The sequence below is a fragment of the Alosa pseudoharengus genome, unplaced genomic scaffold, assembly GCF_046254945.1.
Source record: "Alosa pseudoharengus isolate Yale_2024_CS ecotype anadromous, Long Island Sound unplaced genomic scaffold, YU_APseudo_1.1 YU_APseudo_1.1_scf_7, whole genome shotgun sequence".
Lineage (NCBI taxonomy): Eukaryota > Metazoa > Chordata > Actinopteri > Clupeiformes > Clupeidae > Alosa > Alosa pseudoharengus.
In genome coordinates, this window is record NW_027468859.1 from 16930486 (window position 1) to 16943295 (window position 12810).

A 12810-nucleotide genomic window follows, 5' to 3' on the forward strand; every position below is an offset into this window, starting at 1 on the left:
CTTACGCTTTCGGGCGTGTGTTTTTACCCATCCAAGGATCCAAAGGACATCACAGTCGAGTTAATGTACTCCACATGTTCATCCAACATGGGTATTCCCAGTCGGAACCTTGTTCCTGCAACATGTCTGAGCCACACAGAATCTCAAAGGCAGTCTCAAAATAATGCATTTTTATCCTTCAATTGTTATGCATGGTGACAGGCCCATCCCCCCACTCAAAAAAAGATGAAAGCTTAAATAAATTCCAATTATGCTTGTTTGGGTATCGCAACATTCTACAATGACAATTTCCTCCCTCATAGGGTTCGAGCTGGGAGAAGATGCTTGTCACACAGCCACTCTCACAAGATGGCTGTTGGGGGGAGATAAATGCTGGTGAACAAGATGGCTGTCACTCACCGCGCCCTGCGTGGAGAGCAGGCATACGGCTAATTATGCAACCTACCGGGAGACAGCAACACCGCTCATCTGCACGTCAAGGAGTAAGGTGGCATGAGGTGGGAGTCGAGCCAGGAAGAAAAAAACCACATCAATTTCCCTCATGCCAGTCTATTAAGGCCTGCGTATATTTTTTTTTTACAGGCAAGCGAACGGTAGGGAAGAAACTACCCAGGTGTCTCTCACTTTAATTCCCTATGACTGACCCACATTAAGGAGCCGTTTCAGCTGACGGTCCTGAGGAATTGATCTTGTGAGTTAGAGGGGACTGATAGTTTCGGGAGAGAGATCAGCCCACTTCAAGCTTCAAGGCCACCAAGACCCAGCCTCAGGGAGAGACATAAGGAGAGAAAAACACCCACATGGGAGAACTACACACTCCCATCCATGCAACTCCAGAGAGAGGGGCATCTCAGGCCAAATTCCCCTCAAGAGAGACAGACGGGCGGCAAAGCTTCACAGCACGGTCACATTGCATGCCTGTGGAAAATGTCAATAAGAGAGGGAAGTATTTTTGGTAAGGCATGATAAAGGGTAGGGAGTGCCTGTTTGTGCGCAGCATAAAGGTATTTTTAATGTCATGTTCACTCCCTTATCCATCCAAGTTTAATTCCCTTGTGTGATATGGCACAGGGGAGTGGAGGGTAACCCTCATTCCAACTTGCAGGGAAAGCTGGAGAGCATCAAGACTTAATCAAAACAGGCCCTCCATGTGATTCCAGTTACAGAATGTGGGAGAATCTGCTGTCTAAACACACTGACTCCTTATGGCATAACGGTTCTCTTTTGCTTACTTTCAACTGAATGCAGGCTGAATTGCCCACACATTGGTATATAAATTGTGATTTTAAGATGTGGTTTCTGTGCTTCGTTTTGGAAATCTATTCTGTGTTTTAAAGTTCTTGCAAAAGAGCACCCACATTCAGATTTCTGGGACATCTCTGATGTCAAGCCCAGAGACTGTAAAAGAGTGTGATGTAATTTTACAGCTTGGGGTGGAGTGACTTGTCACTGCAGTTTCACCCGGTTTTATGACAGTGACTTGTGAGCACTGCGAAAGTCAAAAGGAATGTTTGGTCTGTTAGCGCAACTTCAATCTAGTCAGCGCAACTCTCTACTGAGTCAAAAGAAAGAGGGGGCATGTCTTCAGGGGAAGGGGGCATTTGTTCTTTTCATTAGTTCTTTTGTAGTCAAGAATGTTTATGTCCAAGACAGGGCACACAGCAAACACCAGCAAAAACAAAGTACTTCAATGACTTAAGCAGTCTCCAGACTTGCCGGTTTCTGCCTAAAGCCAACTTGGAAGAAGATCTTCAGAGGCACCTGGGACTGTGGGGGGCAGTGGCTTGTGTTTGACTATGTGTGCCTTGTGCTTCCCACGAAGCCAACTGTTGCAACTTGTTATGTTTTCAACCCGCTGCAAATTAACACACACCCCTCTCTAAAGGGACACTTAAGAGCATGCAAGTATACCCACCGCAATCTTGCTATCTCTCAATGTTCCCCTTGAGGGAAAAAAAAGCAGCCAGTGCTGACTTGCAGAAGGTGACTTTCTTGAATAATGACAAATCGCACCTTGGCTCCATGGCTGCCTGGGAACGTTACAACTCAAAGTAATCACTCCAGGCTCATTTGCGAACACTCTAATGGAACACAACCTTGTTCAAACGAAGTGCCGATGACCTTTTTGCTTCCTTTTGCATGATTAATTACCTAATATCTTATTAATTGTGAAAATTTGGTCAAAAGTGAAATGCTTTAATTTCCTACGCATATCATCCTGTCTGAAAAACAAGTGATTAAGCCTGGCTTACGGTGAATAATGAAGGTCGGCCGGAGCGGTGCCGTCCTTTTCCTCATAACTCTGCCTGCCCTGATCTTATTTAAAAAAGTTTAATTGTACCATGGATGACAGTTCCAAAGACCAAAATAGCTCCGTATTTTTTCTTTTAAAGAGTTTTCTTTAACTGCAGCTCAGCAATGGTGGTGGTGGTGGTAGGGGAGTCAAGAGAGCATTGTGAAATTAACCGACAAAAGGGCAATGAGTCTAGAGATTAATACTCTCATACCTATCTATTGTTTCACGCCGGGCCTTTCCACTGAAGCGAATGGCTTCGCCAGCTGCCTGATAAGCCAACTCTCTCCACACTCCATTCAGCCTCTATATTAACATTCCATTTACTTATCTTCAAACGCTCACACAAGTATGCGGTGCAAAGAGCCAACTAAATCTGCTTCTTTCTCTCCATTAGTGGGCAGGGCTTGCTTAGGCCTTCATGCCATGCTTGTACGACCTTATACTGAACAGATAGAAATCACAGAGTGCTACTTCATACTCCATGCCCCAGCCTCATAAATGTGAAGATGTTTGTTTTGTGTGAGAAGTTTTTACGGGTCAGTGGCGATGAGCTCACACTCGGCTTGGTTTGCTTACCTTGGGGGAGCTCGGGGGACAGGTAGGGGACCTCCTGGGCGCTGACATGTGTCCAGTCGAAGTCATCGTAAGGGTCCTGCTGGTAGTCGCACTGCGCAGGGCCGTCATCGAAGGTGCAGCCGCCTACGGGGCAGACAGGGGAGGAAGGAGATGACAAACAATCATTAGGAAAGCCCGGCAAGGCCACCACTCATTACGACGAGTCTGCATTTCACACTGTCAGGGCCGGTCGGCATTAATTGACTGTTGTTGAGGAGAACCCAATTACCGTAACTGGGGTGAATAAGTGGGTAAAATGGCCAACCCCAACCCCCCCCCCCCCCCCCCCCACCGTCTCTTTTTCTCACTCAGCATTAACTCCATACCACTGCTGTCCTGGTAGGCAGGCGCTGGCTTCAGCATTGGCAAATGCAGTGTGTGAAGAACTGACAAGTGTGGGGGCTGAAGGAGGCTGTGGGAGCACTCTGTCACCACCAAGCTGTGTACGTGTCTGGTGTGTGTGTTTACGTGTCTGCATGTATTTGTGTGTGTGTCTGTGTGTGTGTGTGTGGGCATACAAGCCTGCCTAGGTTTCAGGCATAACTCGCAGCCAGTCATCTGTGAGATGGGTGCAAAAACAAAAGCCTTCCAGCCTTCCCCACATACATCTCACACACTGTAGCCTCCTACTCATCTCCCTGCTTTACCCAGCACCCTCATGGTTTCTTCTGCCTGGAGGAGTGCACGTCAGGCCCAGGAGCGCAGAGAGAGAGAGAGAGAGAGAGAGAGAGAGAGAGAGAGAGAGAGAGAGAGAGAGAGAGAGAGAGAGCTGTAATAATTGACACTGGAGGCTGATCCTAGTCACTGTCTGCACCTGGGGTCACTGGCAGAGCTGTGAGTGGGAGAGATGTCTGCCATTCCTGACTGTTCCCAGTTGGAGAGAGGAGGGGGGCGGGTAGAGGAGAAAGGGAAGTGAGGGGACAGAAGTGGGGGATGAGGAAAGAAAGGAGAAAACTGAAAGAAAAGTGAAAAGGGTAGAAAAAGGGGTCCCACCAGGACATCTCAACCCTTGCCAGGAAAATGACACAAAAGTTTCAGCCTATCGAGTTTGTGTCAAAACGTGGATTGGGGGGGGGGGGGGACTTCAAAAACTGCAAAAGCCATTTGCAATGCAGTGCAAGACGGGCTTGTAGGGTTAGCGTAGCGTGAGCTGTGGGGTGGAAATTGGAAATGTGCTTCTTCAAGGTGAGGGACATCAAAGATTCCAGCCCCATCCGGCATCGCAGCGGCGTAAAATAATTTAACACGAGCGCGCCGCTGACCCGAACCAGGGCCGTCAGTGACCCTCAGTCTTCAGCTCATTACGGTGAGATGGTTTTTCACACCTACAGAAAGGTCACACCATCTCCCCCTCTCCACCACTGACCTTTAAAGCTTCTGACTGATGTCAGACAGAAAAATCACAATTTACATTTTAATGCAGACAAAAAGCTAAGGTGCTAATTAATTCCACCCAGCAGAACAAAAAGGATGGTGTGTGTGTGTGTGTGTGGGGGGGGGGGGGGGGGGCAGACAAAAATATTCAAATTCCCACTTAACAGCCTGGAAGACTGTGCTTCATTCTCACCCTCAAAAGAATGGGATCTGAAAGGGTGGGAAGAGAACACTAGAGGACCTTGAAGAGAAAATGCCCCCGCGTTAATACACACATCCTCCGACGCGGCTGCCTCCGTCGACCCTTTCATGTGCGGAGAGTGAGAAGGGGGAGGGTTTCTTTAAAAGACTGGGCCCACGAGGGTGGCAGGGGCTTTCGTCGCAGGAGCGGAAACAAATCAAAGTTGGACGCCGAGCCCCAGAGGCAACACACATCCCCTCACGAGCAACACCTCCGGGCCCACGCGGGAATTTGCCACTGACTGCGAGGAAAATCATATTACTGGCTGATTCAAAATTAATAACTTCTGTCATCTTAGCTCAGTTTAATCTCCCAATTTAAAGGTGATGACTCAACACGGCCCCTGCCTTTTGTGTCCCCCCCCCCTCCCCCCAACACCCACCCTCCCTCCCTCCATCCTTCCCTGCCATCGCAGATCAAATGAATGCAAATGCGAAAAAGCCTTGCAGCACAGCATTTCTTACAGTTTGTAATGAGATTCCTTACATTTCACCTGCTCAATCCTGCTCGTTTCCATCAACCCCCCCCCCCCCTCCACCCCTTCACTCTTGTAAATCTCAAAAATGCTACATTGCGACGACTAAAGGGTCCTGTCATCTCCGACTCTGCCCTGTGAAACGAGTTCAAAGCCTGGCGTTGTCGTCGTCATCACCACCACCACCACCAACACTACCACCGGAGCGAAGCTGTGTGAACACTCCCCAGAGTGGGCTCGGAGCAGGGCAGGTCACGAGACTCGCTGTCGCTCCAGATGGGCCACCTCAAATAACCGCAACGAGAAAGCCACTTTGAGCTGCCATGATCCATGTTCGCCGCATTCATCTCTCTAATCCAGTGTAATGGTTTAGTGTCATAGCCATACTATTTCTGCCCATTTGTCAGCCATTATGCAAAGTAATAATAAAAACTCTAGCATATGTGTGTGTGTGTGTGTGTGTGTGTGTGTGTGTGTGTGTGTGTGTGTGTGTGTACAACTGTATGGGTGCTTCCCTGCTTTGATGCTTACGAGTTTAGAATCTTAGTTAGATTGAACTAGTGACGTCCTGCATGGCACCACATGAGATCTCGCATGCCTTCACATATTAGCAGATGGAAGAGAAGTTCATGAGTGCAATCAGAGGTGTCTCTAGAGAGATCTTCTCTAAAGCTCCAAGCCAAAAAATCCAGCTCATCTAGGTTCATGGGGTCTTTTGCTCAAATGTGTCTGTGTAAAACTATCTGTCCTCCCCTCCCACTCTTGTCTCCCCCACTAAACAGGCATCTCTTCACTGTGTTCTGCCAGTACACAAACACACACACACACACACACACACACACAGACAGACAGACACACACAGACACAGACATAGACACACAGACTTACACAAAACCAGCAAGCACTGCCAAAACTCACATTCTCACACAAACACCATCTGACAGTCTGTAGCACATCGTGAGAGTACAGCCCTACTGGCCCTAACTGGGTTCTTCACCATCTCTCTCCGTCTCCGCCTCTCGGTCTCCCTCTCCCCCTCCTGTTGAAATATTTCACAAATATGTCACCTCCGAGAAGGGAGAGAGAGTGTTTAGATCAAACAATTGCAGGCTGACTCACTCTGCCGACCATGTAATCCAACAGAAAACACTGGATTTTCTCAGCACAATAACAGGGATCTTTAATTAAAATGAATACACATACCACCCCCACAAAAAAAAACTACTCATAGAACACTTGCACTAGCCCATTTCCAAAGCCTCAAATCACAGAACCTACTGATATCGCATTACTTTGAGAAAAAAAAAGACATAGTCTACTCTACAGCGTTTTTCTAATCTGCAAACCCCAATTATAGTGTGCACATGCTAAAACAGTGGGAAACTGTGTGCTGGCAGAAAAATTCTCCCAAACGTAGCAAATCTTCTATCCCTCATCATCATAAATGAACATCCATTAGCGTCGGGTCACCTTGCAGAGTGTCGTTGCTTGTGCGGGCATACATCACAGGACACACTGGCGAAGTTGCGACTGTATTAATAGCCAGATAACAACTCGCGGCAATTCCAGATGGACAAGAAATGAGTAATAAATTCACAGGCTGCCTGCAAGGACACCACCGACAAAATGATTTGCATACTAATCTAAAGGACTCGAATTTGGAACTCTGCTAATGAAATAATGGCCCGCGCTTCATTTGCATAATAAAATAATTATTGTGGCTGATAAACCTCAAGGGCGAAGCTGTGTTCACATCCCCTGATAAAAGTGGGTTAACAGCTCTATCACAATGCATACATAACACATCCTCTTCACGTTACTCTATTTATTTTATGAATGCGTGTGTGTGTGTGTGTGTGTGAGAGTGTATGTGTGTGTGTGTGTGTGTGTGTGTGTGTGTGTGTGTGTGTGTGTGTGTGAGAGTATATGTGTGTGTGTGTGTGAGAGTGTATGTGTGTGTGTGTGTGTGTGTGTGTGTGTGTGTGTGTGTGTGAGAGTATATGTGTGTGTGTGTGTGTGTGTGAGAGTGTATGTGTGTGTGTGTGTGTGTGTGTGTGTGTGTGTGTGTGTGTGTGTGTGAGAGAGAGAGAGAGGGGGGGGGGGTGAAGCGAGGGAGAGGGAGAAAGAAAGAGAGGAAACTGAGAAGAACAGCAAGTGAGAAAAGGAGGATGGAGTGAGCAAATGAGAGACGGAGAGAGAGGAAGAGAAGAGGAAGAGAAGAGGAAGAGAGAGAGACACAGTAACAGAGGAAAGACAGAGACTCACAGGAGAGCACTATGATGGGGTGACGACTAAGGTGAGAGGGAGAACCCTGCTGCCTGTACACGTTGAAACATGATCTGACTGCGACCGGCGGGGATAACTGTGCATTTGTGGGGAAGGAGCCATTTAGTGCCTCACAAATATGGGTCTGACCAAAGAGGCCATGGTTCACAGTTAACACAGTGGCAATATTTGTAATAAATACCAGACCTCGGAGTTGAAAAAGACTTTGTGGTAAAAACAAAAGTCAAACAGAAACAAAAAGAGACCGGTCTTTGTTTTATACTACAAAAGGTACCAAACACTATCTTTTCAAACTTCATTTGTAATGTAAAAAATCATTTGAAACAGTGCAAACTAACTGCATGCAAACACAAAAAAATCAATCACAAAACCATCTTCTGTTGAGATGAATTGAAAATATGAGCAATGATCCAATTAAGATAAGGAAGACAAACTCAGATTGCGTGTAATTTTCAATAATTGTCTAAATTATTTTTCCCCACTTCTGCTTGAGAATCACGGATAAGAAGAGCAACACATTAGTCAGAGTACTTCAGCCTCCAACCGCTTACTGTGAGCAAAGATATACAAACTGCACACAACCCCTGTGTTGTTCAGCAAACGTGGTCAACAAACATCTATTCAACTCAATACAATCCACGTTTGTCTTCCACCACCACCACCCCCACCACCCTTCTCAATGTACAACACCATATTCCATTTCTGATGGTTCAGAATGATTTAAGGGTCAGTAATGAGTGAGAGAGTGAGAGATTCCTTGTCCATGTCAGACTTTGGGAAGTTTTCCATCTGTTCGGCCCATTAGACATTTTTTATTATAACAAAAAAAGCGCTCACTTGCAACCATCTCGGCTCCACTTAGAGAGCATAAAGAAAGGGACAGATCTTTAATCAGTGTCAGCTCTTTGCCCCCATTTTACAGTGAAAGAGATGTGGAAGTATGAGGAGAGAGAGAGAGAGAGACAGAGAGAGAGAGAGAGAGAGAGAGGAGAGAGAGAGAGAGGAGAGAGAGAGAGGAGAGAGAGGAGAGAGAGAGAGAGAGAGAGAGAGAGAGAGAGAGAGAGAGAGAGAGAGAGAGGAGAGAGAGAGGTGGATGGGTTGGGGTGAGGTTAAATTATGTAGAAGTAATACAAGGTGACATTTCACTGTCTCCACAAACACTACATCCCTCGGTTACTTTACATTCGCCGCGCGGCCCTCGCGCATCACTGCTCTCCCTCTCCGCGTCTCGCTCTCGCGCCTCTGCTCCCATCAAAAGCCTGTCCCAGATAAAAGCACGGGAGCACAGTGCACACCTCCATTTTGTTTAACAAGAGCACAAAAAAAAAAAAAAAAAATACATGGCGCAAACAATTCAATGACAATGCCATTACCATGAGGGCAGTGTCTCTCACATTTAGTAACTACCGAAAAAAAAAGAACGAAATGAAATGAAAAAACAGAGAAGATTAAGATGAAGACAGGCAATTAAATCCGTTAAGTGTAATGAGATTCTTCAAGCTCTTGTCACAATGCCCCCCCCCCCTCCGTCTTCCAATTCCCTCACATCCCTCCAGTTCTTTCTTCTTCCATCTCTCTAGCCTCTGGTCCTATGACAGGTTGCCTCAGGGGCCGCTTGGAACCACCGCTACCAATTTCAGCTGAATAAGCATTTTTTCTTCCACTATAAGCAACTTGTCAACGATTTGCATGCTAATTACAAAGTGGCCTATTTCCTATTCTTGACCAGGTCTTATATGCTCGCCTTCTCCTACCTCTCCCACTCTCTCTCTCTCTCTCTCTCTCCAAGACACAGAAACATTCTCTCCGACACGCGAAAGTGCACACTGAAGGTGATCGTAGAGTCATTTCCGTTTGCCTCAGGGGTAACTGATAATCTCAGGCAATCTTGTCTCACTCACATGTGCTGGCTGGTGACACAGGAGCTTTTCTTATGACAGGGTTTCCAAATCAATAGACCAAAGCAGATCTGTATATTAAAGCAAAACCAACCCGCCATGTAGCCCAAAGTGGTGAGATTACAGGGTATTGTCAAGGCCTCACAGGCTGCCTATCCACTTAGAGCCAGATGATCTTCAGCGTATCAGTGTATGGTGAGAGTTTAATTGCTGGATGAGGATACAAAACAACCACTTAAAAAGACATCCCTCCTCCTTTAGGTAAAAATTTAAATATTTAAATAGTTTTCTAGTATCGCTGGTGCAATTCAGTAATCTATGCCATATACACTTAGCCGTGTGTGTGTGTGTGTGTGTGTGTGTGTGTATGTGTGTTGAGACACACACACACACACACACACACACGCGGGTGACACTTCTGCAAGGCTTTCATTGCTGATTATATATTTAGCTATGTGCAGCTGCAGAAAAAGCACCATGCATGCACATGCTATATGCAGGAAGTCATCAATCAAAGCTTCTCATTCCCCTGAATGTTTCATCTCGTTTTCAACATATTTGCAACATGTCACATGCCAGCTTGATCTGACAACCTACAATACTCGATAAACACACACTCAAAGTGTGGTTACTGATATATAACCTTTCCGTTGATGTACATGTAAAAACAAAAACTTAATCCATGCTGCTGTACGTAAACCCTGACTTTGTTTGTTTGGAGTTGGTTGTAAGTGAGAGCTGTTAGGAGTTAAGAACTTGAACCTGTTAACCACCAGGCCTCCTGAAGACCTCAGCTCTAGGAAGCGTCCAAGAGCAACAAAGGGAAAAATAAGCAAAATGAAAATGAAAACCATGCTCCCTCAACTTGGCTGAAATGAAGAATGCTTTTCTGCCACAGAAACAGCTCAGCAGTCAAAAAATAAAAATAAAAAAGACGGTGAAAGACACACCATTTCTTGATTTAAGAGTTTTATCAAGCTCTTGAAAATGTCTTACAAACATTTCCAGACCACATGAGCTCACTTGCTGCGACCTCTGGAAAACTTAGCCAGCACAAAGAAACCATTTCAGCTCTGCGGCTCTTGGCTTTAAAATGTTTAACTATGGATGAACTCAACGTGTATGATTCATGGAGGGTGTCCACTCCCAGGTAACTCCCAAAAAAATAGGCCTGGTAGTTGTGGATTAACACTGAAATCAGAGACACAACTGGTCTAGAGTCAGCAGTTACAGAGTGTTTACAGTGTGTGAGTTGGAGGACACTCCACCTTTTACTCAAGAGGTGTGTTCATATTTGTCCATCCACTATGTTTGTTGACAGAGTACTACCGCCTTAGACTGTCAGTGTTACGTCAGTGTTAACTGTCCGTGAACTCAAACATTTTCATAATAGTTTCTTGTTTGGTTTGCCTTTGTTGTCTGACATTTTGAATGCACTTCTGATCAGCACTGAATCAGTGACTAATCTGATTCAGAATCAGCCTTTACTTAGTGCATCTACTCCAAAGGGAGAACCCTATGCTTTCAAACAAGCAGGTTCTCAATTCAAGCCACACCCTTGACACTACACACCACACCCGTTTGAAAATACAAGGTTGACCTACAATCACACACAAAGTAGAAAGGATAATGCTCTCCCCGCCCCCCCCTTTTTAAAATGCACCCTCCTTTGACAATGCTTTCCCCTGCCTACTAGGAGGAGGAGGAAGATGATGATGATTATCCTTTCAGGTTGTTCGAAGTTGCCTGCAAAGCCTTGTACGTTTTCCTGACGCTGGTGTCTGCTATTTAAACCATCCCACTTGAACACTTTTAAAAGTGCTGTGCCGTGCGCCACTAGAACAATAGGATCCCCCGGAAGCGTGTAATTACAGAGAAAGTGTAAGTCGGGAATAGTTTCTTTAATGCTCCTCCTCACCCGACCACCCCCCCCCCCCCAATCAAATCCGCTCTACGAGTGTTTCAACACATTGACATGAATGTGACAAGCTCCCTTGTAAATGTCTCTGCTCTGTGGCCCATACAGAGACAATGTAATGCAAATTGCTCAGCAGCCATAGCTATACATAAAATAACAAAAACAGCAGTAACAACAGTAATCATGGAATTCGAACATAGTCCTTTTCTTACAAGATGGCCATCACAGGAGCTCTCCTCAGCGTGATTCATTATACGGCTGTCACCGGGCTCCATTCCCGCTGTGATGGCTTCCAGGGAAGAGAATTTGGGAGGGGGGAGGAGGGGTTGAGATGATGAAGCGCCACTCGGACTGGCCGTGGCCCAAATCCACATTCCACTGGCTACTTTAGCCGCCCATCTGGGCTGACACCGTATTTGAAATAGCTTAGGTGTGTGGAGGGATTGCAAACAATCAAGTGTGGTCCGAAATCTGCTGAGTTTGAGAAGGCGCTGAAGCGCTACATTGAGCTGTGCTATCTGTCTTTTCTCTAATCCTTACTTGGCTCTGTATTTGCTAGAGTTTGGGACAGAATGTTAGCGTGAAACACTTTCAAAATCCCAATAAAATGTCAACTACTTTTAGCGGCTATTGAGGTTAAGTGGACCAGTAAATAACCAAGAGGTGAAATTGTGGTGGGTAATTTGGGGCCAACTGAAATTATAGTCGAACTACAGTGAAGAGCCTCTCAATCTGTAACCGCCCCAGTTAATCTATAAAGTCAAGCACCCAATTACTTGTGCGAACATGCAGAGGTGTTCCAGTGTAATTCATTGATTTTCTGGCCTGTGGAGTTGTGGAAGTGGACAAGTTGGTTGATTCACCAATTCATCATAAGACATGGTTTTCAAGTCCATCTGATGGACTTCAATCCAATAGTTCTAGAAGTTTTGAGTTTGAAACTGCTGTGTTGTAAGAAAGGAACTATCTTGAAATTTCCGAGGCACTCATAAATACCAGAGACATGCCTGTATTTTTTCAGATAATAATACCATGTCTAAACACTCACACTGACCCCTGTGTAGTAAATTGTCTGAACAAGGAAAGGCCCTCTACTTCAAGCAAAACCACTAATTCCACATAATTGTAATTAGCTTTAGGTATGTGGAGTAGTTCTCTTCAAGAACTTGCCCAGAGACGACACAAACTTTCACTGCGCCGGCAACCTTGGCCGAAGCGTCACAGGGAAACAGTGAACATTCTTGACACGAAAGCCTGCATAACCACAAACACTTCATAGACCTGCTGAGCTCGAGACAAAGATTAACAAAGAGGTGTTTGTGTAGTGTGTGCTGCAGAAGCCTCGTGCATTCTGGGAATGTCCGAAAAATGCAGAAGCAATGCTGCAGTACAGTGACTAATTGAGCGCACTTGGACTATTCCATTGCTTTTTTCCTCAGATTTTCTTACATCACATTACATGAATTTAGAGTTGTATGTTATATTGCTTTTAAAGATACAAGTACATCAAGTGTCCTCAGGCCGTTTCAAATCGTGTTTTTAATAGTCCATGAGAGAGAGGGAATGAAAAAAGCAGGCTTAATTGCTAGTTGAGAGGGAATGCAACAGTTCTGCAGAGTCAGAGCGTGCATGACTCCACTCCCACCTCACAAAATGGATGCAAACAACAAAAACACTCAGAAGAAGTGACAGGATAGAGAAAAGGAG

General features: G+C 45.6%; 1 protein-coding gene across 3 annotated transcripts in view; it reads right to left on the reverse strand.

Annotated features, from left to right (window-relative positions):
• Window positions 1–12810, reverse strand: part of ptprk (protein tyrosine phosphatase receptor type K) — a 132634-nt gene that overhangs the window by 96040 nt on the left and 23784 nt on the right. For all 3 annotated transcript variants that reach the window (XM_076272965.1, XM_076272964.1, XM_076272963.1), the window contains exon 2: window positions 2873–2995. In XM_076272965.1, the coding sequence (XP_076129080.1) occupies window positions 2873–2995 (123 nt within the window). The remainder of the gene's footprint in view (window positions 1–2872; window positions 2996–12810) is intronic.